General features: G+C 46.2%; 1 protein-coding gene across 3 annotated transcripts in view; it reads right to left on the minus strand.

The window, feature by feature from the left end:
- Positions 1 to 27591, minus strand: part of ALDH9A1 (aldehyde dehydrogenase 9 family member A1) — a 919974-nt gene that overhangs the window by 78553 nt on the left and 813830 nt on the right. For all 3 annotated transcript variants that reach the window (XM_069641045.1, XM_069641043.1, XM_069641044.1), the window contains exon 11: positions 8178 to 8290. In XM_069641045.1, the coding sequence (XP_069497146.1) occupies positions 8178 to 8290 (113 nt within the window). The remainder of the gene's footprint in view (positions 1 to 8177; positions 8291 to 27591) is intronic.

Here is a 27591-nt window from a genome sequence, read left to right on the forward strand (position 1 = left end):
GCTAGAAACAAACAGGTAATGGCCCAGATGGAAGATAACAGGGGGAGTGAAAGGGGGAGTGTGCTTCGGAAGGAGTACAGACAGGTTAGGGACCAATTAGAGGTTCTCCAAACTAGGAATGCGGAGCGATCCCTGCTCTACCTACAGCAGAGGATTTATGTTAAGGCAAACAGGGAGGATTGGCTCCAGGCGCGGAAGGTTAGAAAGAAAGTCATCCAGGACGATCCATAAAAATCAAGACAGGGATGGGGCGGCTTTAAGGGGCAGAGGGAACTCTTCTTCCGACAATGTAATATCTGCCTTCAAGCAGTCCTACTCTGTTTTATAGTTGGACTCTGCAGATAAGTACCTCTCCCACTGCCCCCTTTCAAAGATGACACCAAGGGAGTGGGAGGAGCTGAAAGAGGAAATTTTGCCTGAAGAAGTGAGGCCAGCGATCGTATCCCTGCCGCCTAATAAGGCCCACGGGACCGGAAGGTTTCCTGGCATCTTTCTATAAAGCTTGTGAAGAGGTGCTGATCCCACGGTTAGTAATATACACCAAGGTGCTGGCATCTTGACTGGACAAGCTACTCTCCAAGCTAATAGATTCCGATCAATCAGGGTTCATCAGACATAGGCAGACCAACAACATACAGCAAGTTTGTCACTTGAAAAAGTTACCAAACTACAACCCCGGCAATGATGCTCGCTTTGGATGTCAAGAAGGAAGTTGGCCGTGTCGAGTGGTTGTTCCTCTTATACACAATGAAAGACATGGGCTTTCGGTCGAAATTCTTAGCAATGATCAGGGCCAACTAACAAACACCTTCCTTGAGCTTAGCAATTAATGGCCACCTCTTCCAGGGGATAAGAGTTTCTAGGGTTACTAGGAGGAGAAGAGGACAAAGTATGGCTTTCGCAGATGACATGCTTCTCATGATCACGGATCCGTCCACAACCCTCCCGGCCATATCTAGGGAGCTCAAGAAGTTTGACACAGTAGCAGGGCTAAAAATTAACGCTCATAAGTCTGAACTATTAAACCATTCCATCCCGGCAGTGAAGATCCCAGGGCACGCAGAGATCCACCCCTTATAGGGGGGCAGACAAAAGGGGGTACAAACTACTCGTTCTCTGGATTCCCTTTATCAGGCTAATTACATGCCTCTACTGGGGAAGGTGAAGCAGCTGTTAACCGAGTGGGGCAATTGTCCACATTGTGGCTAGGTAGGATTAACCTCCTCAAAACTGTGATTCTACCTAAGATTCTGATATATTTTCAGGCTCTACCAATATCAACCTGCAGAAATTCTTTAGGACTCTTCAAAAGCAGATGGGGGCATTTGGAACCATAACAAAACAAGGGCATCTATGAAGCTATTAATAGCCCCCAAATTCAAGGGAGGACGGGGGTGCCTGACTTCCTCTTCTATTATCTCACGACCCAAGTTAGAGTGGTTAGGTAGTGGTTGACGGGTAACTGCAGCAAGGTATGGTGCCGAATGGATGGGGTGGTGGTGGTGGGTAGGCCCCTGGAGGAAGTACTCTGGTACCAGAAAGAGGATACACCCAAGAAAATGTACCAGAGTCAGATAACCAGCCTAGTGGGGGAGGGGTGGGACTCCTTGGTTCGCCTGGGGTAAACTTGGCGACCTTGCCCACTCCCTTGACATCCTTATTCGGAAATCCCCAGTTCACACCGGGGGAGGAACAGGGGGCTTTCGCCCGACGGGAAGTGGTAGGGTGCCACAAGCTATGGGAGATGGTTGAGGGTCAGGAAATTAGATAGTTTATCCAGTGCAAGCAACAAATCCGGCTGGGAAGAGCTTCCGGTACTTGCAGCTGAGGCACTGGTTAATGAGTCAGTTGATCAAGACCGCAGAGATCAGGGAGTTTACGCCTTTTGAAAAGTATGTCACAACTAACTCAGGGGACAAACACCTGATATTAGCACTGTATAAAATATTCTGAGGGTCCACAGAATCCGGAATAGACCTTCATGAAGCAACGGGAAGCCGCCTTGAGTCACCCGATAGAGAAGGAGTAATGGTCTCAGTTATGGGCTAAAATACCCGAGCTTGCACGTGCCATCTAAATTCAGGAGATGCGGATAAAAGGTAATGGTGCAGTAGCATCTCACCCAGACAGAAATTGCACAAATACTACCTGGAGGTATGTAATTTATGTTAGAGGGGATGTGGGGAAACGGTCTTAGAAACTCATTTGGTGGGAATGCGATTGCATACAGCCTTTCTGGGACACGGTTATGACAGCTATGAAGGGGATATTTGGCTCTCAGATCCAAAGATGTTTTGGGGAGGCTATGCTGGCAATGGATGAGGTTCTTGACAATCGGTCTTCAAAAGCGCAAAGTAAGGCATACTGGATTCTTATTGTATCGGCTCTGCTGCTAGTGGCACAAAAATTAAAGCAGACAAGAGCCCCGATAGAACACGAGTGGATTGCCAAGATCTGGAGCTTTGTTGCCTTGGAATGGTTGACTTAGTCGATTCAGGGTGACCACCAGAAAAGTGGGACTTGGCCATGTTGTTTCTGTGTAATGACTTTCGAGCTATTTGGTGTCCGCAGAGACGAGTGCTGGGTTTGGTTTGATAAAGTTGCTTATGTGAGAAGAGGGGAGCCAACTGGATGTCCACGGGGGGTACTGTCATTTTCAGAGGGGAGGAGGGTTATTGTTTGCTGAAATCACAATAACCGATAAAAAAAAAAATACAAAAATAATGAATATGTGGACTGGATATACAACTCAAGGAACCAAAAAGTTGGTGTATGACAGAAGGAAACGTATCAAAGGAAGGGACCCCTAGAATGTTTGATCCCCAGAGACTTCCGTTTGATGCTGAAAGACTTGTTTAAACCCAAACTTTGAACTTGGAAGACAATATATCCTGTACAGTGTTGGGGAAGGCACACAAAACCCCTCCCAACATCCTGATATCAACAGGTCACTTGAAATGTATCTGGAGAGTCGTGTCATATATAGCATTCATTACAACCCGCAATGGCCTTTTAATTTATTTCCATTTATACAGTGCTGTCAACAAAGTGCTGTTCAAAAAGTTTATTTTTATTTTTGATATAAGCGGCAGAATAGGTATTAATAGCATTCTTCAACATGGAGTCATACTTTTGTTCAAGGAGTTGCGAGAAGACTTTGTTAATGAGCGAAAAGACAAAAGTAGAAGCAGAGCAGACAGAGAAAGGAAAGCATTCCTGATTTTGCAAATAAGTAGTGCACAAGAATCAATTGAATGTGAGCACAGGGTGAGGAAGGGCAATGAGAAGAAGTGCGAAGAGTACGGTTAGGAGAATAGACAGACAAGACAAGGGAAGCATTTAGCAAGACAATAAAAGCATTTTTTTAAAAAGTGTATAATAACGTTCCCCAAGGGGGAAAGAGGAAGAGCAGGGATAAGATAGGGGGAGGGTGGTGGTGGAGTGAGTGAGGGGGTGGAGGAGAGGGTGAAGGATGGAGGAGAGTCAGAGAGGAGAAGGGAGGGGGGATAGAAGAGAGGGGAGAAGAGGGAGAGAGAGAGGAGTGGGTAGAAAAGAGAGCGAGACTGAGATTAATAGCAGAAATGATAGACTGAAGGGAAGCAAGCGCATAGGTGAGAATAGTCAAGTCATGAGAAGACCAAAGTGAGCAGAAGAGCGAGAGTAGCAAAAAAGGTAAGATATGGATGGATTTTATGAGTATTTTTGATTTTTAAACAAGATGCAAGCAGAAGACGAAAGTTATGATAGAACGAGATAAATGGAGGGGAACAATGCCAAGGATAGGGAACAGGGAAGAGAAGAGTCACAATTTTAGTAAGAATAAAATGGAGATTGGGAAAGCACTGTACAGAGACCCCTTAACACTCACCAGAAAAAATACAACACAATAAGGAGAAAGGCCCAGCACACCTCTTGCGAGGAGAACAAGGATTAATCTCACAAAAATACAAATACGTGCCAACAAAGACCTCTGCTGCCAAGGAGCGCTCTGCCAAAATCAGCATGAGCAGTAGTTTTCAAAGGTAAAAAGCGCCACAACGGCCTTACATATGTTACAAATCCAAGTTTCTGGTTGGTGCAACCCTATAAATAGGCGCCCTGCTTCATAGAGGATGCCAGGCTATTGATACCAGCTTCGTCTGCACATCTTCCACATGGGATTCTTCTTCATATGTCATCAAACACAAAGCTCCTAATTGGCAATTACTACCACAGTTCAGTACATCCCCCCCACCCGCTATCTGTGGCCTAATGTGCACCTGGTACTGCAGACATGGGCGCAGAGGCTACATTAGAGGGCACGATAACTCTAAACCCTTGCTTGATCCCAGATGCATCAGCGCTGTTCGTTCTTCCCACCCCAGGCTTAAATTGTGTACTCATTCTCTCCCTGGCACCACAAATCGCGGGGACCCCCAGGTGGGGGTGAACTCTACTTTCTTCTGTGATCCTCCTTATGGATTAACACATTAACAGTTTTATGGTCGGTGGTCTGTGTTGACCGGCACACTGGAATGCTGGGGTCTTGGGACGGGGAATCTGGGCACTATAACCTAGGGTTTGGACTGGTTAAGTTCGGAGACGTGTGCCCTCCCTCTCCTGGGATAACTTTTACAGGGAGATCTTAGGCCACTTGTGGCCTTGCAGGGTGCATTCCTTCTGCGATACAAATGCGAATAGTATGAGACAATGAGGTTTATGAATCTCTGCAGGTTTGGTCTTTCTCACTGCTGCATAGGCTGCAACCCAACCCTACATGCATACACTTCTCTCTATGCTCTGGGACCAGGCCTACTGCCCTTGCTGCGGCACTAGACCTCAATTTCAAAGTGGCTGCTGTTTTCAAAGATGGTGTTTTACTCCCAGCGCAATATATGCGTCAACATATAATAACCTGCCTATATTGCAGCTTCTATCGACACCACCCCCCCTCCCACCTATAACCTCCCCAAGCACCTACAACACACTTATGCCTCTGCCTCATCCGGAACCCCTTGAGCGCCTGGGCCGTTGGTCTGCGTTTCCCAACAGCACCCACAGCATGACAGCTGAATGGCAGTCAGAGATGAAGTTGAGATCAAAAGATGAAAATGATCTGATAATAATCTGCATGAAAGCCCAAATAAATAGGCTATATCAGTTTGCTACGTTTCCAGCGACGTACTCGCAGGGTATGCTACTTCTAAATATCCTGTGTGAGCTTGGAAAATAAGGGCTAAAAAGATCTTGGCACAAGGATTATGATGATTATGGGCTCACATATTTACATTTATTTGATTGAACTGTTTTAGATCTGTAATTGTATCATTTTGTATCCCTTTTAAGTACACGCTTTTATTACTGTGTTAATGTGGCTTTTATAACATGGTTTTGTCGAAATAAAGCGTAATTAAATGATAAAAGCCCAAATCAATGAATTAGAACAGAAAAGGGATTGGTACACAAAGTAAAAAGTACGGCACCAAGGACTGTAGCATGTGGGACCCCCAAAACATAAGGCAGATTCATCAGTAAGGTTGATTGGATAAAAATAAAGCTACAGTAAAGAGGAAAGGATCAAAGAATAGAAGGATCCACTGTGTGAAAAACAGCAGACAAAAATGAATGAGTTTAAGAACGGAAACCTGTTTAGAGTGACAAGAAGCAGCATGAGCAGAACGAAGGCATGAAGTGGGATTAGGAGTCAGTTGTGCTCCTGACAGAGATAGTTGACAATAGACAGTGCCTTCCTAGAGCTTTGAAAGAATAAGAAGAGATGGTAGGAGTGGAGAAAAAGTTCGTTTTAACAAATGTAATAGTGGAGTGCTTAAAAGAGTTGGAACGATACCAGCGGAAAGCAGACTTGAAGTCAAATAGGAAAGTAAAGCTATACCAAGGGAAATAGTTGAAATAGAATCCAATTATACATGAACACTGAATCAAGAGAAAAGAGAAAGACTGGGTTTTCAGAAAAAAGGGGAGAAATAAGAACAAGGGGAAGGTTGAGAAGAGGTGGCAAGGGAAAAAGAGGAACAAAGATTGCCAAATATTAGAAGAAAGGTAGGAAGCAAAGTCAGAAGCAGAAAGTTCGAAGACTGGCAGAGGACAGCTAGTATGGAGATTGTTAAAAAGGCACAATAAGCAACCAGGATGATGTGAAAGTTTAAATAAGAGTCACACCTGGGGAAGGGCATGGCTGAACAGTGGGCCAGAATACACATCCTCAGCCTGTTTCCAGCCACCAGAGGGCCCTTTCTCGGGTGGCACCATCTTTTATTTGTTTTTAATGTGGGGAGGCAACAGGGACTCTCTACCTGTTGCCTCCTCACCTCCCCACCCCCCAAAACAAACCTCCCCCTGCCCCCCACTTACCTGCTGGACCAGAGCTTTGTGGCCCGGCCCCGACGCTCCTCCTGCCGTAGAAAACAGAAAAGGGACTTAGTCCCTTTTCCCTACTGCAGCGGCCACCCACCCCATCCCTGTGTTTGTCAGATAGGCATCATATGCGCAGCCAATCTCCGGAGAACAAAAAAGATATCAGCCACACCCCGGATAAACGCTGGGGTGCAAAAATGGCTTTCACCCCCATGGCGGGGTGGGGGGCGGACAACGCTGGTAACGGCTTCTAGCCCACTCTTCGCTTGGTCCTACCTAGGCTCGGGTTGTTCCTAGGCTCAGGTTGTCGGGCCGTTACTGGCCAAGTCCAGACCCCGCCGGGGGGGGGGGGGGGGGTTAAAGCCATATTGATAGTATAGTAGTTCATCACAAACAGGTCAAGAACATACGAAGCATGAAAGGAGGAGCGTGTAGGTATATTAGAAGGAGAGAAATATTTTCCAGCACAGAAAAGATGCAAAGACAAATGAGTCATGTTTGAGGAAGTTCACAAGAGTGAAAAAAGGAAGAAGGGGGATAAAGAGAATCCAGTGTAGCAGAAGCGAGTAGATGCAAAGCAGAATCAGGATGAAGGCAAGAAAAATCAACAAGAGAAGAACGCACATTAGAAGAAAAGGATGCACCAAAAGGATGAATATCAGAGTGCAAGATAAAAGTAACTGAGTTAGGGGTGGCAGAAACAGGAAGCATATAAGGAACAATGGGTAGTCTGCAAATGGAAAAGGGAATGCAGAAACAAGAGCAAGAATGAGTGGTGACAGACTTATTCAAGAGATGAACCAGAGATATGAGATGGGGCAGGTAGTGGAATCAATATTGGGAAGTAAAGCAGAATGAAAAAAAGAACGGTGAAGATAAAGATCTGCAGGAAGAAAGAATAAGAGTGAAGACTACACAGTAAATAAGCAATACAATGGCAAACGTATAGAAAGTCCAGGACGACGGTAGACAGTTTGGAAAGAAAGCAGATTGAACTTAAAGAACGAATCGCATTGGTATTTGAAGGAGGAAGTCGAGAGAAATAGAAGGGTATACAGGAATCCAAGAAGAATAACAGATCGACAGTACCACAAGGAGACAAAGATGTTGAAGTAATAAAAGTTGCAAGGGTTTAAGTAACAAGAGCAATCCAAGTTCCAATAAAATGGTGAAATTGTAGGAGAGGGGGAAAATTATCAAGAGTGGAGGAAGGTTTGTTGCACCAGGAACATGCACTCCAGAGAAGAGTTGAGACTGTAGGAGAAAGAAAGTAACAGATCTGGGAGCATAGTTAAGGATATCAAGGTTCGAACACATGGAAGAAAAAAAGCAGGGTGGGGAGGGGAGAGTAGAGGCGGAATGGGGAGAGTCATGATAAAGGAAAGAAAACACAAAATGAGGTGCACAAATAAGAGAAAAGATGAAGCATAACTACAACCAGGCTGGAGAAAGTCACAAAATCATCACCAGCTAAACAAATACAAAGATAAACACCTGGGGCCATCACTTTCAACACAAATGTATCATCTAATTTTCAAGTAACAAGAAAATAGACAAATCTATAGTTATATGCTGTGCAATGTTTCACCTTCTCTTTTGCAATGAAGGCCTAGTTGAAGCTCACAAAAACTAATAAACGTATCTTCATCTCCCGTATAAGACATTTTTGAGAGTCTGACGATGCAGTCTCTTCTCAACCTTATCGGATTACAACAAGTTTTGCCATCAAGCAAATACACAATTAATGCGACGGCCAGAGAAATAAATGGAAGGCCACATCCAACACAATCACATGCAGCTTCCCAAACCCCATAGCCACATACCTGACTTCTTGTAACCTCCAAAGGGCAACTCCACCGGACTTGTGTTATAGTTGTTTATGTAACACACTCCAACCTGCAGCCCTGCCGCCACCCTGTGGGCACGCTGGATATCCCTGTGTACAGAGGAAACAAGCTATAGGTCAACAAAGCAATGAATTCCTCAGTTACTCTTACCCACTGCTTCTCCCCAATGGCTCTGTTTGAACAACCCGTTTCTGGTTGTGGGTAAAAAAAAAAAAAAAAGTAATCGCAAAATTCAGAGACCCCCACAAACTCTTCCTCACCCACACCCCCACTTTACATATAAATTACCCCAACCTCTAAAAACAAGATTTATACCCATGACCAACATAACCTCACCAAATCTGTTAACCTATAATTTCAAGCATCTGACGCAACCCTTTTCTTCTAGGTTCTTTCCTTCCACCAACCTTTCCCCCCCGTCCCCCATTCACCCTACACTTTCATCCTACCCTCCCAATAACCATTACTCTTGGGCACTCTCCATGTGGTTCACCATGTCACCCTGCATCAACACCAGATCCTGCAATAATGCACTCCAGTTTAGAGGACAGACAAAGCAGAACTTGCCTAACTGGCTCTTCCTTACTGTGTAGTCTGACATGTCTCCCCTTCCAAAATGAAATAAATGGACATTGTCCTGGAGCAAATGCTTGGAATTGAAGCTAATTTGCATACACAATGCATTGCCCATCTGGTTCTGAACTGGAGGTGAACTTCCTGGGTGGCACTGTACTGTGTGACACTGCTGAAATGGCTTAACATTTCAGGTGGAACTTTCTTTTCCGTCAAGTCTTTATAAACCCACCATAACTTAACTCGTGGTTGGTGCAAAGTATTACAATATTTAATTTAGAAGACGAAAGCAGGAAGTTGATGGGGCATCCCCGTAATACTCGACGTGCACAGTACCCATGATCCTTCATGTGGCAAGCTACTCATATGGTTATATTTTTTCCGACCTGAAGATGCATGAAGTGTATAGTGGACTGTGAGTGATGAATATGACTGAGGTCATGTAATATATCTGTGATGCCTTCAACTCCCAGAGTGGGGAGAATAGGTGGGCACATGTAAATCCAAGCAGTTACAAGCATCAGAAAGACTATTACTGGAAGGTAATGTTTGTCCTTAGAGGCTTGTGGAAGTGCTTAGAATCGCATGCTTTGCATACGCTACCAATCAGTACCTGAGGAAGGAGGTGGGTCAAAGTAAGGAACAGAAACACATGTTTCAACACTTTGTGCCCCACCTGTGATTCATTTCTGGCCTGTGTTTCAACACAATGTTGGTTGAAAGTGTGAATTAAACTACATGTAGCAGCTTTACAGATAGCTTCCAGTCGTACATTTACAATGAAAGCGAAGGTAGCCCAAGTGCTAGTGTAGTGTGCCCTGTGTGTGAGAGGATGCATCTTGTTTGATAGGCTGTAACACTGTTGGATACACCCAACAATCCACCTGGCGTTTGGAGCCTTTGACACAGGGTCCTCATGCCAGCGAAACAAAGTTCTGATCAGTTTTTCTTAATAGATTTGTTTTATTAAGGTAGTACTGTAAGTAGTAGTAGACTGCCCTACATACATCCAGTGTGTGAAGAGCTCTCTTGTATTCTGAGGGCTCTGAAGGAAGACTGGTAATTCAAGGAATTGGTTTACATGACATTTAATCAAATATCGTATTGGTGTGTTCTTAAGACCACCTTGTATTAATGGGAATTTTACTTTTTGACAGACTATAAATGGTTGCAAGGACCAAAAGTTGTAAAAATGCTATCACCAAAGGTTCGAACACCAAAAGTTCAAACCCTTGGTGATAGCATTGCAGGTAAGTAAAAAAAAAACAATTGCGGGGGCTGCGGACTGTCCCCCGCAACACCCTGCTCACTATACTATACCCCTGCAGCCCACGTAGTATGTATGTGTGTTCGCATGAGAAAGGTGCAAACTTTTGGTGGTTTGCACCTTTCTCATGCGAACATTCCGACTGTGGCAAAATCAGCCGCGGTCGGATCACTTGGAAGGAACAAGTTACTTACCTGTAACTGTTCTCCAGCATGGGTCTGGCATGGATTCACATGCTCATGAATATTCCCCGTCGTCAGGCTGTGAATCCTCGGTAAAGAAAAAATCAGTATCAGTTTCGTTTCTGATCGGTCTTTCTTAGTAGTAACCAATCACTGGTCTCTGGGTCATACTGCCCTCAGCCAATGACTGTCCTCTCCCTAATCCCCACCCCTGGCAGCCATCCTCAGATTTGGTAGCACGTAAAGTGGCAGTATGACAAAGTGAAGAGCCACAGGGAGGTAGGAGAGAGGGTTCGCATGTGAATCCATGCCAGACCCATGCTGGAGAACAACAGTTACAGGTAAGTAACTTGTTCCTTCTCCAGCAGTCCCTTCATAAATTCCTTCAGCAGGCGATGAGACCACAGGATGACCGGCCCGTAGTTCTGGTGTAACGTGAAATCGCTGCAAGATGGATCTCGATGGAAGCGTGAGCTATCCTTGGCCAGCGACAGCAGGTACGGCAGCACTTGAGGGGCCGTAATTCGCAGAGGGTTAATCTGTGCACGGCACCAGACAGAGAACCTCTTCCACTTGTGTCCGTAGCACTTTAGAGTGGACGCCGCCCTGGCCTTTGCAAGCACCTCCTTGCAGTCCGCCGGGATATCGTATCCTCCAAACTCTAGTGCGGCAGGAGCCAGGCCTGCAAGTTCAGAGACTCTGGGTCGTGATGGAGGATGTCGCCTCCTACTCTGGAGAGAAGATCTGCATCCGTCGACAGTCTGACTGCGGGGGGACGCTGACAAGTCTAGTAGGTCTGGGAACCAGATCTGTCTCGGCCACGCCGGTGAGACGAGGATCATCCTGCACCGGGACCTCTTGAGTTGGTTGATGAGTCGGAGCAGCAACGGCAACAGAGGGAACGCATATAGGAATAGGCCGTCCCAGGGGAACAAGAAAGCATCGCCCATGCTCCTCAGCTGGGGAAACCTGCTGGCGAACCTCTGGCACTTGGAGTTCGTCGACATCGCAAACAGGTCGAGCTGGGGTTTGCCCCATCGTTGGAAAAGTCGATCCACCTGATCCTGACGCAGCTCCGACTCGTGGCACGGGCGCAGCTCCCTGCTGGGTGAGTCGGCGATGACGTTCTTTGTTCCTGATAGATGGAAGGGCACCAGAAACATTCCCTGGGCGACGGCCCAGTGCCACAGATCCTGGGCCTCCTTGGACAGGCCTGGGGATCTGGTGCCTCCCCGCTTCCGGATGTAGAACATTGTGGTGGTGTTGTCGGTGAAGATCCTCACCACCTTGCCCTTGAGGGACGGGAGAAAAGACCTGAGGGCCCAGAACACTGCTCTGAGTTCCAGGATGTTGATGTGGAGTGACCTCTCCTCCGGGAGCCAAAGGCCTCTCTCGTGCAGATTTCTGGTGTGTGCTCCCCTTCCCTCCAGGGAGGCGTCCGTCGTCACCGTCTCCTGATGTACCGGGGTCTGAAAGTCCTTGCCCGCCGCGAGATGTGCACGGGTGCCCCACCATCGGATCGCTTGGCGGAAAAACCTAGTTGAGCGGGATCCTGTCTTCGAAGCTGCCCCTCGCTTGTATCCAACGGGCGTCGAGGAACTCTTGTAGAGGGCGCATCCGTAGCCTGCAGAGGCGCACCAGGTAGATGCATGAGGACATCATTCCGAGCAGGGACTTGATGGATCTCACCCTGGCCACGCCCGTGGCCAGCAGGCGCTGCACCTTGCCCAAGATGTCCTTCGTCCTCTCCTCCGACGGCGAGGCCAATCGCGCCACTGTATCAAGCTTGGCTCCCAGAAACAGTGCGACCTGCGACGGGACCAGGTGGGATTTGGAGTAGTTGATGGAGAAGCCCAGATCCGTGAGAAGTTGGACGGTCTCCGCCGTGTGTTCGACGGCGAGTCCTCTTGTCCTTGCACAGATGAGCCAATCGTCCAGGTAGGGGTAGACGTAAATCCCCCGCAGACTCAGCCGCGCCGCCACTGGTGCGAGGCACTTGGTAAACACCCTGTGTGCCGACTTCTGCCCGAATGGCAGGGCCTTGGATTGGTAGTGCCGCCCTTGGACTACGAATCTAAGAAACTTTCGGTGTCCTTTTAGAATGGGGATGTGGAAGTAAGCATCCTCCAAATCCAGCAACGATAGGAAGTCGCCCTCCTCCAGCTGTCCTAGCACGTGCTGGAGGGTGACCATCCTGAACTTTTGTGCCTTGATGTATTAGTTCGGCCGCCGCAGGTCCAGGATGGGGCGCCAACCGCCTGTCTCCTTTCTGACGAGGAAGTACCTTGAGTATACTCCAGAGCCCCGGAGGCTCTTTGGGACGAGCTTGATGGCACCCTTCTTGAGCATTGCCCTTACTAAGAGCAGTTGAGGGACGTGATTTTCCTTCCTGGCCACGGAAAGGAATGCGGGGGCACTTTCTTTGAAATTCGTGTGCCCGTGGGCCAGGGCATCCAGCACCCAACTGTCGGTGGAGATGGACTCCCACACGCTGATGGACTTTGCCAGCCGGCCTCCCACCGGGGTGCTCTGGTGGAGGCCCGACGCTACGGCCGGTTAAGGCCTGCTTGGAGGCGGCCTTGCCGCCTTGGCGATGACGAGGTCCTCCTGACTTGCTGCGTCCTCTGTAGGCCTTCTGCGACGAGGAGCGGGCCGCCTGGCAGTACATAGAGGAGCCGCCGCCGGATCCCCTGGAGGCACCCTGTCTGCCTCCAGCATTCCGAAAGGGCGGCCGTCATTGCTGTAACATTCCCAAGGCACGAGCAGTCTCCGTGTCGGTCTTGATGGCCTGAAATGACTCATCCACTGTCGGAAATCAGTTGCCTTGATCCATCTCCGCCGTCGAAGGCAAACACTGTTGCCCAACTGGTGGAATCCGGTGTCAGCGATATGCGTGGCCACCGTTATGGCGTGGTCCAATACCACCCCACCTTCCTCTAGGAACTCCAGGGCCTCTGACCTCTTGTCGTTCGGGAAGAAGTCCAGTAGGGGAGCGATCTTGTACCACAGCTCCCTGTCGTAGCAGGCCACAATCGCTAGGGCATTGGCCGCCTTAATTGTCATCGCCGCAGACGAGATGACTCGTCTCATGGCGTCCAGCTTCTTTCCCTCGCCGTCCGGTGGGGAGGTTGAAGTTGAGGATGATGCCCCCGCCGCCTTCTTGGCTGCTGCCGAGACAACCAAATCCGGGGTCAGCTGTGCCCTAAGGCACAAAGGGGCGGAAAAGGCGACCTGGTACTTCTCGTACCGATCCCTCTTGGCAGGTGTAGTGGACAGGTTCTTCAGGAGAGCCAGTCCCTCCTCCCAGATATAGTCAATCAATGGTACCGCTAGGACCGTCTTCCTCTTTGCCTCGCGCCGCTGATAGAGGAAACCTTCCTTCTTCTGTTCCTCAGGGCAGAGCTGAAAGAGCTCGGATGCCCTGGCAATCATGGCGTGGAAGGAGCCAATTTCGTCGGGCGGGGAGGTCCGAGGGGGCTGGGGGCCCATCCCGTCGTCACCACCGTCGTCATCCGTCCACGTCGTGGCCGTATCCGTTCCCGTGTCATCCCTAGGATCAGGGGAAGGAGACTAAGGCTGAGCGGGCCGCGAGGACTTGAAAGACGGGGGGGGTGAACTCTCCTCCGCTTGTTTGGAGGGCTTCCCGATGGGTCCGGTTCTGCTGGGTCGTCCGTTGGGGTGAGGGGCAATCTTGTCCTTATCTTTGTACATAAGGTTTGGAAAGCCATCAAAATAGCCGCCGAGCTGTCCTGAGGCTTGGGCACTGGTTGCGACGGGCGCGATGGTTCCTCCTCCTCTACGGGAGCCTCGTCGGCACCACCATCGCTCTTGGTCCGCTTCCTCAGAGTTCCTCCCATGGGATCGGACCTTCTCGAACCTCTTGAGGCCTTTCACGACTTCAACCAGCTCCTCCTCAGAGGCTGTATCTGTGTCCGTAATGGTCACCGCCCCCCCCTCTTTTTCCACCGGGTTCTTCACGGGCGTCTCATCGATGGGCGGAAAAGAGGATTCCCTCCGTGGTGGCAGGGAAACTCTGGGCCCCCGAGTTTGCCTCCACTGGTCTAGCCTCCACCGGCTTCGCCAGGGCCGCCACGACTCCCTTGATAGAGGCCTTTGCCAGGTGAATCAGGGCCTTCACCCCCTTGGGTGCGCTTGAGGCCTTCACCTTGGGGGGATGTCTCCACCTTGCTTCCCCTCGGCTCTCTTCGAGATCGACCGGGGCTTCTCCAGAAGCTTACCCTAGTTCTCGGATTTTCTCTTGCCAGAGCGTTGGCTCATGGTTGATGGCATCGGTGAAAGCTCGCCCTACCTGGCAGCCAAGGAGCTCCCGGTGCCCGCGGACTTGCGGTGCTTTGCCTTCTGTTGGGTCGCTGGAGCGCCCTCAAAGGACTTAGAAGACCGCTCGTATCTCTTCTCACCTGCTGGGCTCTTTCCTTCCAGCCAGTTGGTGAGGCGGATACACCAATCCTTCATGGTCCGTTCCGACATGTTCCTGCAAAACGCACAGTCCTTCTCCACGTGCGTTTTGTTTCCATGAAGGCAGTAGAGACATCTCGAATGCTCGTCCTCCTTGAAAACATTCTGTAATCTGCATCCAGGGCAGTTCCTGAACAGCTTGGATCCGGGTGTCGAGCTTCCCTTGTCCTGGGCCATGTCCACGAGGTAGGCCTCAGATCTTCTGGAATCCTCCAAGAGGCGTAGCTCGACGACTTGAGGGGCGTAGTAAATTCCGAAACGGGTCCCCGTTAATAGGAAGTAGAAACGGTGGAGCTTGAGGCTCGATTGACCGAATAAATGAGATTAAACTCTTTGAAAAATCTCAAAACGCAGTAAAAGCTCGAGCTAAAGCACGAGGACTCCCAACACTTGAACGTGCGGGAAAAATCTGAGGATGGCTGCCAGGGGCGGGGCTTAGGGAGAGGGCAGTTATTGGCTGAGGGCAGTATGACCCAGAGACCAGTGATTGGTTACTACTAAGAAAGACAGATCAGAAACTAAACTGATACTGATACTGATTTTTTCTTTACCGAGGATTCCCAGCCTGACGGGGAATATTCATGAGCATGTGATTCCATGCCAGACCCCATGCTGGAGAACTGTTTTAATGTACTGCTACAGAGGGCTCTGTTACTCAGAGCTTGAAGCTCGCTGATTATACAAATAGAGGTAATGGCTAAAAGATAAACCACCTGGCAAGTGAGGTCTTTAAGGGATGCATTGTGCATTGGTTCAAAAGGAAGACCCCGGAGCTTGCTTAGCATTTCGTTCCTTTTAATGACTTCATTCGATATAAAACCATAAAGTAGCAAACACATTAAAATACATATAGAAGATTATTTCATTTTCAATTCTCAAGAGATTAAAAATAAAGAATACATTTTACATCATATCTTTTCAATAGACTCATCCCTTACAATCAAAACAGATTAAATAGATAAAAAATTATACAGGGCTTAACAATTCATAACAAGAGGAGAGCGAGCTTGAAGCCTCTAATATGGCAAAGATAACCGGCAACCATGATTCTCATTAGTCTTAGAGCAAGGGATGGATTCCCTTCAGTCCTCCATCTTTCCCGGTATTTTCATTCTAAGTAACCAGGCTCTATGAACATAACAGGCTACTGAAAATACAGTATATTTTGCAGTTGAAACCCTACAGAATGTCAGGGCAAGTAGTATACAAACTACTAGTGATGCACTAAGTAATGGTCTTAGTTATTGAATTCTTAAATCCTTCAATTTTACGCAGAAACAGAAAATGCGTGACAGTTTCCGTGCATAAATCACAGAGGGCAAGTACCCAGGCCCCAAGATTTGGTGAAGCAGGCCAGGGGTAATGTTCCCATCCTAAACCGAATGAACAAGGATCTCTCCACGGGTGGGTGTATATAATCAAGGTAGCTCTCAAAACTAAAATCCATCTTGTCCTCAAAATAGTCAGGGCCCAGTTTAAGCTTAATAGCAGCCTCTATCATCAATTATTTTTTCCTTATAATTGCTGCTTTCTTGATCCTGGCTATAGCGGATTTGTCAATATTTCCAGAGGATTCCCATAATGCAGACTAGTTTAGCCCAATTAGTCACTCCTTGACATGTCCAACCCAGGGTACACACCCCTTACCCCCCTCCAGACTTAATAAATGTTTTAATGCATCTCAGTACTTCACCCGGTTATCTGTACTCCACAGTCTAAGCTGGTAAAAGACTGGCTTAAGAGCAACTAAGTCACCTACTGAACCAATATTGTATTCCAAATGTAATAAGGCAGCGGGTGAACTTTGTGGGAGCAGAAGTCATTTTAAAAAAAAAACTTATTTTCAATTTTGTTGCGGGGCAGGGAATTACCATAACCCCAAAATTCTGCACCGAAAAATGGATGGTGTTGCCTGCTTTTGATATAACTGAACTGCCAGAGAAATTGCACCACTCCCATGCTTTTAGGAGTTTGTTGCCCCCACAATACTTTCCAAGGTTAATACCCGCTTTGACAATCTGTGAGGTTCCCCCTACAGTTCTCATGGACTCTAATACTTAAGTAGTCATAGAATAAATTCTGTTCTAATTTACAATTATCCACACAGATGTTCAGTTGACTGTTTTGAGAACTGTGGTCTAAAGACCATGGTATTTGTTTTTTCTGTATTTCATTTTAATTCAAGGTCCTCACATTTCTTTAGAAAAATATTTGAATTTGCTTGGGGACATTGGATAGAATAACTGCATCATCAGCGTAGAATAGAGCAGGATAGTTTGCTGCCCCATTTTACGGCAATCCATGCTCCTGGACACCAATACCGTAACCATTTTTTGGCTGTATATACTAAAAATTAAGGGGGCAAGAACACATCCTTGCCTCACCCCCTTCCCTACACTGAAGGCGGCAGTTAGTTCTCCAGCTAAATGAAAACATACAACTGCTTTATTCTCTGTGTACAGGGGCTGTATAGCAGAGATCAAATTAGGGGGCGCTCCACTGTTTTTCAAGATCCGCCAGAGGGACACCCGTGAGACACTGGAATGCCATCCTGAGATCCACAAATACAGCATACAACTTCATCTTGAACAGCACAGTGCACTTCTGGATCAATAGGAATAGCCGAAAACCTTGATAATCTGTGCTCTTATGTTTTTGGAACCCCGCCTGGAGGCCAATGATAATATTGTTTTCATCGACCCAAATCTGTAAATGGAACAATCTGTAAATGGAACAAGATGGTTTCGCAAATGTTTTCCCCACGATATCTAATAGCGAAACAGGACAATAGTTAGCTGGGACGTCCCTGCCCTCCTTTTTATATATAGGTATAACTACCGCATTTCGCCAGGAAGCAGGCACTGTACCCAGTCTGATCACTGCATTAAACATTTTACACAAAATTTTACCCCAGAATTTTGACTCATCTTTGTAAGGGTCTAGGGGAATTCTATCTGGCCCAGATGCTTTTCCACTCTTTTGGGTCTCAATAGCCCTCCACACTTACACTCCATTGAACTTAATGGTCTCTTCCCCAGTACTACCTTCTGAGTTTAATGCTGATGGAGTGCCCTGGTTTTATCCCAAGTTAGCATCTTGATGCAGAATTGAAAAACGCTGCCACCAAGTGTCTGCCAGGATGCAGCATAGGAGAGATGAGTCCCCATTGAAATTTTCTCCCCCTACCAATTTCCAATAGCAAGTATAATCCCATTCTTCATAAGCCGTAAATAACTCATCCCATTTTTGTGTGGCAAAATATTTTTTTCCTTACAATTAAGGACCTATAAATCAGATTTATATCGACAGAGCTGACTCTTGTCCACAACCCTAGCTAGACCCAACACTGCCACCATATAGGCCTCATCATACCAGCCTGGTTTTATTACTGCATGCCCTTTAACTCTGGACCCGGCACAGGTCAGATGAGGGACTAAGTTCTCAATCAGCTTATCCAAAATTTTCCAGAGTTGCTTCGTATTTAACTGATTTCGTACCTTGTTCGACCACTCTAGTCCATTTCACCGATTTGCGGGCATGGACTGTAAGAGCTATGGTTTCTACCAAATGTAAAGCTTGAACTGATAAATGAGTAGTCTTATTGTGTCTGGAAAGAACGTGCAGAGGTCTGTGATCACTTTCAATCCTTTCATGGATCATACACTTATTTACGTTGGCCCAAACCTTGGCTGAGACCATAATACGTGACGTTGCTCCCTTTTGCCTTGTAAAAGTTACTCTAACTGGCTGATCGTCTACAAACTGGCCATTACAGGCTCTCAGTTTCATATCAAAGAAAATATGGATGGCATGGTAATGAACCCTCTTTGGGGATTCTGCTATCAGGGAGGGGATTTCCCAGGCATTATCCTGGTTTTCCCATAATCCTGCCAGTTCCCTTATGGGTCCATTTGCAGATTATATAGGTCTTCATGTGATTGGAACCTCTCCATGAGTTAATCAGTTCTTGTATCTTTTCCACCACGGCCAACCCCTTAGTTTTAGGTAGTCGGTTATAGTAAACAGAATCCAATGTTCTTCCCCAATACAGATGGCCAGATGCTGGAGCTCATCTAGGCCTGTCGGTCAAACAATTACCCTCCAGTGGAATACAGTCTCCAACCAGATAAGGAGACCACCACTTGGTCTACCTCCAAGTCCTTTTCTAGGAGGTACCGGGAAAACTTGATATCTCTGCATGACAACCGTATTGATGGCCCAAGTTTCTTGCAAAAGAAGAACCAATTGCTAACCCCATACAAAATCAATCCAACCGGAATCCATAAGGTTTTTTACAATTCCAGTAATGTTCCATGACAATAGATGACATTCAGTCTCCGATGCATAACTAATCGTACCATGTCCCGGTCAGTACACATCTTCCAATGATCTCCACCCCCATCTGCTGTGTTCAATGCTCTTCCTGGCCCCTGATTTAAGGGAGTTGGGGGTAGCTGGAATGAAGAGAGCGATACATTTCTGCATTCCCGGGTGTCAACCATCCCTTGATTGTTAAACATAGGGGCCTGGGATCTATTTGAGATCGCAGTACTTCTTGATGGAAATACCCAGAAGCCAACATTCCATCCACAAGATGACCTGATTGAAGAACAACCTGAATACAAAATCAGCAAAAAGATTTTTCATAGTCACCCATGATCCATCTTACTATATCGGATCTTATTATGGATAGACAGCCTTTGGAATGTCTTATCCAAGAAATATATTGGTTTTACAATGAATCCTCATCCTCAAAAGAATTATCCGACAGTCTTGGGACATTGAGCATAGTGACAAAGGGGGAATTGCTCAGCCGCTCCCTAGTCCCATTTGCAATTCTTTCACTCATAGATGTACCGGAATTCTCAACCACAGGTTACATGTTGGACACTCTACTAATACTTATAGAAGACCTTAATACTATGGAGGTATATTTATAACCCTGTCCAGAATTAAGTAACAAAGTCCTCTCTAATCTGGCAGGAGCACTGTTACATTGGCGCCTAGATGAGGCCCTTTTATTTTCAAGAGTGGTGGGCAAGGACAATGTGAATTTGTCTATCTCTTGCGAGACCTTAGGTAAATTGCCATTCGAGACACTCACTCGAGGGCCACTGCGCTGACACCTTCTTCGACAACTTCACAGACTTCAACGGTTTCGCTGGGGACGAAGACTGCAACCTGGAAAGTCTCTGGCGATCCCCCGATGCCTTGTCTGAATGGGACCTCGACGGTTCCCGATGTTTATCGCGCTGGCTACCCAGTCCCAAAGGCGCACAAGTGTCGGGTTGAGATCATTCCTTGCCGGCTTCCAATGAAGGCACAGAACTGTGCCCCGAGATTGGAAAATCTGCAACATTTGCACCTGAAAAGACTCCATTCCTCGGCAGGAGAGGATTTGGGGCAGGCCACCTTTCGGGTAGTCGCCATCTGACGAGTACGGGTACGGCGAACAGTGTTGCCGCTTCCTGGACTGCCTCAATGAAGAGAGAGTGGCGGGAACCACTTCGGGACCTAGATCTTTTGGACTTCGTCCGACAAGGAGAGTCCCCCCCTCGACTCGTCAGTCAATAGACCAGTAGACTTGGACTTACGGGGCTTGGAAACACAGCCTACCTTCAATTTCCCCTTACGTTCCCGCAAGGTCTTGGCAGTCAACGACTGGCACTTCAAGCAGTCGTCCGTAGCCTGGTCCTCGCCCAGGCAACACAAGCAAATATGATGCAGGTCCGTGATGGACATCTTGGACCTGCAGTCCAGACACTTCTTAAAGCCAGACCTCGGGGTCGTCCGGGTGGAAGACGACATAATACCGAATGCAATAGGAAACACGAGGCGCGTTTGTGGAAAAAACGAAACTGAGGCTACGGGTGCCGTGCGTTCTACTTATATCATCCGATGACGTCACCCTCGATGGAGGCCCTCGAGGGACATCGACCCAACGCAAGGGCACCCTCGGACAAAAGATTTCCGAAGCAGCATAAAGGAGAAATACGTTGGAAGACAATCCATTAGAATTCAGCTTATTCCTCTATAATGTCAGACAAGCGTATTCTTGAAATAAGGTAAACCGAGTATTTCCCATTGTCCAAGCTAGACAGCGTAAATTAAATGGGACTTTATGGAGACATCCTCCAATATGAACCAAAAGCATGTTTTCACCCTGTTAGCAAAGATGTTCTTTTTGCAACTTTACCTCCATAGTTTCCTATGGACCACATTCCTTTTGCTCTGATTTTAATCCAGTCTTGACTTTCTAAAGGGAAGTGAATTAAGCTTTCAGATTCACTTCTCTCGCCTTTTACTTACTTATTATGGGGAAACTGATCAGTCCTTCAGACGGTTTCCCTTTTAAATTCTTGTATTTTCATATTGCACACAGCATCTTATACATAATATTGTTGGTTACTTTTATATGTGCCCAAAGACATTACATTTGGTGTGCACATTCGACTTTACCATATATGGCTAGTGCTCTGAAACGGCCGTGCCACAAGATGTTGGCTTGTTCTTTGGCCATATTTCAGTTTCAACGTCAAGAAACTCTGCTATTGGGGTGGATGTGAAACCAGTAGTTGTTCCCGATTGGACAACTGGTGGCCGTTTGAATGGTGCACTGCAGAACCTTACCATTGGTGGGCTTAAACCTGCTGCCAGCTCAGATTTGGGATAAGAGGAGGACTTCTGCAGCTATTCTTCAGATTCAAGTTGGAGCCAAGGATCCCTCGAAGAAGAGCAGACCGTTGAAGACCTGAAGACTCCTGAAGCGGCACAGCATTCCACTCCAGCCCGGTGAAGCCCTGCTCCTCTGCCTGATCTCCGAAGACCCTGAGCGGTGCTACAGCGCTCGGACTAGTGGACCAACTAGTCTTGACAGCCTTTAGGATCCAGTCCTTCAGAAGTGTCCATGGACTGCCTGGTGGACTACACAACTCTCATGGGCTACCTCTCCAGAAGCATTGCTGTTCCACGTTAAGAGTCCAGAACTTTGGCCATCGCCAGCTTGTGCCACAAGTAGTCCTCTCCCCGAATTCCAGCTTCATAACTTCACAGGATCCTGACCTGGAGCAGCTGCTGTGACCACGACTGAAAGGACGCATTTCGTCACTTGCAAAAGGTGATCGTCGATGCAACTCTACTTCCTTCATCATGTGAAATGCCCTATGGATTCCTGCATCATTGGATTTTGCATTTCTTTGCCGACAAGGGTTGCATCTCGCAGTTGCACCCGACCGGAAGAACCCCCCACCCCCTGCCACTCACCCATGTCCTCAATAGGGTAACATTGGGAACAAGTCCCTTTGTTCCCCCCTCTCCATTCCATGCCACTCACCTTTGGCCGTCGAACCTGGGTAGGGTATTCTGCCCCTGGGTTAACCTTGGGTCTAGAAGAAAGGTGAAAACGTATCCATCTTTTGGTAAATTGTTGGAGTACTTTTAAATAGTTTTAAACTAATCATCACTCATTGTGTATCCTTTTCTACAGAGAATACTCATGAGAAGAATTGTGTTGAATGAACCCTGTGACTTTTGATCACAAGGGCCCACTCATTTTAGGGTTTGGACTTCTAAAGTTAGGATACTGTTCTTGCGATTGGTTCCCATCCTTTATTGCATCTACATTACTTACCTGCATTGGTTGATTAAGTTAATGTAGGTCTATCTAGTGAAGCTAATTGGGATTGTATATACACTTTCTTAGTGTGTTCTAAAGACCTAAAATAAATAACTATTTTTAGAACCGACTGTCTAAACTTAAGTATTGTGTGGACGCATTGCAGGCAGGTGCTCCACCCATGCGCGCCTGAGACTAAGACTTGACGGCTCTCCATTGATGCCTTGATTGGATTTTGGCTAAACTCTTAGAGCTCCCCGTTCACCATACTCATTGGCCTCCTAAAATCTGTCCTGCAGGCCAGATTCTAGAAATCCAACTCAACATCCCGACTCCACCTATGTATTTGTATTTGTTTATTATTTATATCAACCTGAGATAGTTGGGCGCTTGAAAACTTAGCGGTTACATACATAATAAGGCAGGCAAATTACAATTAGGTGTGGAGACCACAAGAGGGACCCTGGTTACAGGTGGGTCAGATAACAGGAGATAATGTACAGTATTAGAACAAAACAAAAGATGAACAGTAGCAAAATAGAATCAAACAATTGGGCTCCTGGTATGGAACCTATTCTACCCAGGAGGGTTAACTGAAGAACAAAGCACACAAGTGAATAGGTTCAAGAACACTATTGCTCATACACGGGAAATCCCACAATTTTTTGTGTGAACTCTGCCGTTTCTTCAATGAGACAATACTCAGAGGTTATATCGTAGAGAAAAAAAAAAAAATTCTCTCAGACACAATTATTTTATATATTGGAACAGTGAGTGGTATACATAAAAGCACAATTCCAGGGAGAAACAGACATCAAAATGGTTTTTTGGACCACAACAGAACAAACAAGAATATGTTTTCAACACACTGTATCAAGGCGTTTTTCAGGCAAAAATAAGACAGTGTGTGTATAACAAATCCAATCTGTGTGGGGGTTTGTCAAAAATGCACAATTCAATGGTGTAAAGTTACAAAACAAGGTTCTTAAAACATAAAACATTTGCAAGGACACAAAAGAGAAATGTGCATGTGTGGACAGCAATATATGTGCTGTAGTTTCAGGGAAATAGTGCGTCTACACCAGGTGTTTCGGCCATTTGGAGTTGAGCTAGATGAGCCTCATCATTCATATGGCCATGATCAGGCCGGGTTCTGTGTGAAATGACGTCTGTGCTGCAGGGGAGGGAGACCACAATCAGACGGGTGTATGAGCAAAATAATTTAAAAAGAATAAATCAGAGGAACCCTTCCCTATGTAACATCGCTCTATGGGAAAGGTATATTGACAATGTAATCATTGTCTGGAAGGGAACACCTTTGGAACTACAAGATTTTCATACGTGGATCAATTTGAGAAACACCCACATTAAGTTCACGATACATTGGGCCCACCATCAAATATATTTCCTTGATCTCCATATCTACAAGACGGGAGACCGACTAAAAACTGAGCTTTTTCGAAAACCAACAGACCGCAACACCCTATTGCACTTCACAAGCTATCACCCGATGTGCCTCAAGTACAATGTACCGTATGGACAGTTTTTGCGCATTCGTAGAAACTGTTCCGACTTGGAGAAGTTCCATCTCCATGCGGCAGGATTGACCCAACGACTTGCTGAAAGAGGCTACCCAAAAAAAGCTGTTAGTCAGGCCAAGTAAAGAGCAAGATACACTCCGAGAGAGATCTGTCTGGGTAACAAACCAAAGAAAGATTTGGGAAGACTCGTGTGCGTTACCACTTTTGGGCCCCTGAGTGTCCTAATCCAGAAAACCATCAAGAAGAACTGGCACTTGGTAACCCATCCCGGAACTTTGCAAAATGTGCCTTGTTTGGATCTTAAGAGATGCTCTTGTTCAAACTTACATAGAGCCACCCCCGCAACCACAGCATACACTCTGGGACCTACCCCCGATTTCTGGACACCATAAATGCGGCCATTGCGTGGCCTGCCCACTGACTCTGCAAAAGAAATCCTTTGAACATGACAAAGTACAATGGACAATGAATGATTTCACCAACTGTAATACCAAGGGTGTCATATACATAATACAATGCCCATGCAAGCTCCTGTATGTAGGCAAGACCATACGTGCAATTAAAATGCGGATCTCGGAGTACCGTTCCTGCATCAGAAATAAGGTAGCAGACAAGCCCTTAGTCATTTCACTGCTAAGAACCACAGGGACACGGATTTAAGGTGGTTTGTCCTCCAAAAAGTTAAACCAGCCAAGAGGAGGGGGGGGGTTTGAATAAAACACTCACCCAGTTAGAACAGTGGTGGGTACACAGACTGAACACCGTACATGCTGGTTTAAATGTTTCAGTAGAATGGAAATCCTTTCTGTAACCACTGATTCATGTGTTGTTGGTTTTTTCCCCAGTGCAATGTTGTTTCTACTTGTTTCAGAGCATGAATTCACCCTGCTCCATCTGTGTGAGTAACTGTCTGAATTGGCCTAACATATGGTTTTCTCTCACTATATGATATATGCACTGCACCAACAAGTATAGCCTGGTGTTTGTTGTGTGTTTATTGAGGACCATATGAAGCATGCATTCATTTTTCTATGCATTTGTAAGCACTTATTTCAGCATACTATGTACACTATGTGTTCATGACATGCACCGCTGCCGCAATGCATCGACTCCCTTCCACCCGTTCTTGAATTTATTTGTGGTCGATGGTTGCCATGGCAACCTTTAGATTGAAAATAGCCCCTAAATTGCTTTTTCATAATCACTTGAACATTAGGCACACTCGTATTTGTTTTAGTGCAATCATACTAATCTGGATCAAGTGCTATACACCAATTCCTGGGGGCACTTGATCCTAGCCTGACTCTAAAATGGCTGCCATATAAAACAGCCTCTCTGTCCTGGTAACAGCTTTACTAACACTTTGCTGCCGGCTCTCCCCAGTGACTCAGCAGCTTGAGGAGACGCTGCCTGCTGTCTTTTCCTGCAGACTACCAGTTCTGCCTGATACACGATCCAAGGTAATTCTACTTCTACGGTCCCCAACTTAGACTAAAACGAGGATCCTGTAGTTCTGGACTCTCATTGTTACTTTAAATTTATCTTTTAGCCGTGCACCCAACAGCGGATTGTTGTTTTTTGAGAGAGCACTCCTTGACCTTCTTACCTGGATATTGCCGGTGAGAGGTAAGACTCATTTACATTCAACAAAGCATGTACTTTTATAACTATTATGTACATGACACTGGAGGGTTTTTCAACTCCCCACCATAGTACTTGTTCTGTTTTGTATAACAGGATTACCTAGAGACCAGCCAACGCGGCTAGCGGATCTCTTATACAGTGCCTGTGAATTTACCCCATAGGTAAGCTGTGTGTTTTCTAATCACATTGATTACACAATACCTCTGATTTATTCTTTTTAAATTATTTTGCTCATACACCCGTCTGATTGTGGTCTCCCTCCCCTGCAGCACAGACGTCATTTCACACAGAACCCGTCCTGATGATGGCCATATGAATGAGGCTCATCTAGCTCAACTCCAAATGGCCGAAACACCTGGTGTAGACGCACTATGTCCCTGAAACTACAGCACATATATTGCTGTCCACACATGCAAATTTAACTTGTGTCCTTGCAAATATATTATGTTGTTTTAAGAACCTTGTTTTGTAACTTCACACCATTGAATTGTGCATTTTTGACAAACCCCCACACAGATTGGGTTTGTTATACACACACTGTCTTTATTTTTGCCTGAAAAACGCCTTGATAGTGTGTTGAAAACATATTCTTGTTTGTTCTGTTGTGGTCCAAGAAACCATTTTGATGTCTGTTTCTCCCTGGAATTGTGCTTTTATGTTTACCACTCACACAGTTCCAATATATAAAATAATTGTGTCTGAGAGATTTTTTTTTCTCTACGATATAACCTCTGAGTATTGTCTCATTGAAGAAACAGCAAAGTTTACACAAAAAATTGTGGGATTTCGCGTGTATGAGCAATAGTGTTCTTGAACCTATTCACTTGTGTGCTTTGTTCTTCAGTAGCAAAATAGACAATGATCAGATAACATGGTCATGGCGTCTTAGTAATGATGCTTGTTGCTCAGCCAATATTTTATTCTGGCTTTTAAAGTGAGGAAGGAGGGTTCCTGTCTAACAGGGATGGGAATAGAGTTCCATCGTTTGGCAGCTGGGGCAGGGAAGCTGGCTCCTCTGGCTGTTTTTAAATTGAACCTTGGTACCACCAGGTTGTGGGAGTGAAGATATGGTAGCACGTGTGGGTTGGTGTTTGCAGATTTTGTCCGCCAGATATTTCGGGGCTGAGTTTGTAAGGAATCTATGTGTGATGGCCAGGGTGCGTAGAGTGATTCTGTCACGGATGGGCAGCCAGTTGGAGTTATGTCTGTGGTTGGATATACAGCAGGATCTGGGGGAGACTAAGTATTGCTCTCAGAGTGTTATTTTGGAGTACCTGGAGTGTATTTAGGTTGTGTTAAGAACCAAGGAATAATGTGTTACAGTAGTCAAGTTCAGATAATGCGAGTGCTCTAGTTAGCGTTAGGCAGCTGCTTGTAGATGAGTAAGATTTACAGCTGTAGATCAGTTTATTAGTGTAGGCCGTGGAAGACGCCACACTGACCTCTTTAAGATAAAGAGTTGAATCGAGGTAGACCCCCAGTGTGTTTATCTCTTTAGAGACGTTGATTATATTAGTGTCAATGACGAATGATGTGAATCTGGTGTCGAGTTTATTCAGACGTGCCCGAGTACCAACGATCATTAACTCGGTCTTGTCATTGAGGCAAAGACTGTTGGTGGCCATCCAGGCTTGGATTTCGAGGTAAATGTTGTTTAGCAGTTTGGAATCATGGTCGTAACAGCCAGTGAGGGGGATGAGGACTTGAGTGTCATCTGCGTAGTTAGTGTAGATGACACCCAAGTTGTCCAGGCGGTCGAAGGGTATTACCCAAATTGACCTTTTACAATTGACCTTTTGCACAATTGACCTAATTATAGTGGCCCTAATTGACCTTTATATTATTTTAGTTATTGTATGTATTGGGTTTGTTTTGAATTATAAATAATATAAGGGGATTGGGTGGGGGTTGCAGGTTTTTTTGGATTGGATGGGAGTTCGGGGGGGTTTCCCCCCGCATTTATTTCCTAATTGACCTAAATTAGGTAAATTCTCCCAAGGTCAATTGTGAAAAGGTCAATTAGTATACAACCGGTCGAAGAGTAGCTTCGTAAAAATATATAGTGTGGGTGACACCCAAGATCCCTGAGGGA

The sequence above is a fragment of the Ambystoma mexicanum genome, chromosome 1q, assembly GCF_040938575.1.
Source record: "Ambystoma mexicanum isolate Mex_15411 chromosome 1q, UKY_AmexF1_1, whole genome shotgun sequence".
NCBI classification, from domain to species: Eukaryota; Metazoa; Chordata; class Amphibia; order Caudata; family Ambystomatidae; genus Ambystoma; species Ambystoma mexicanum.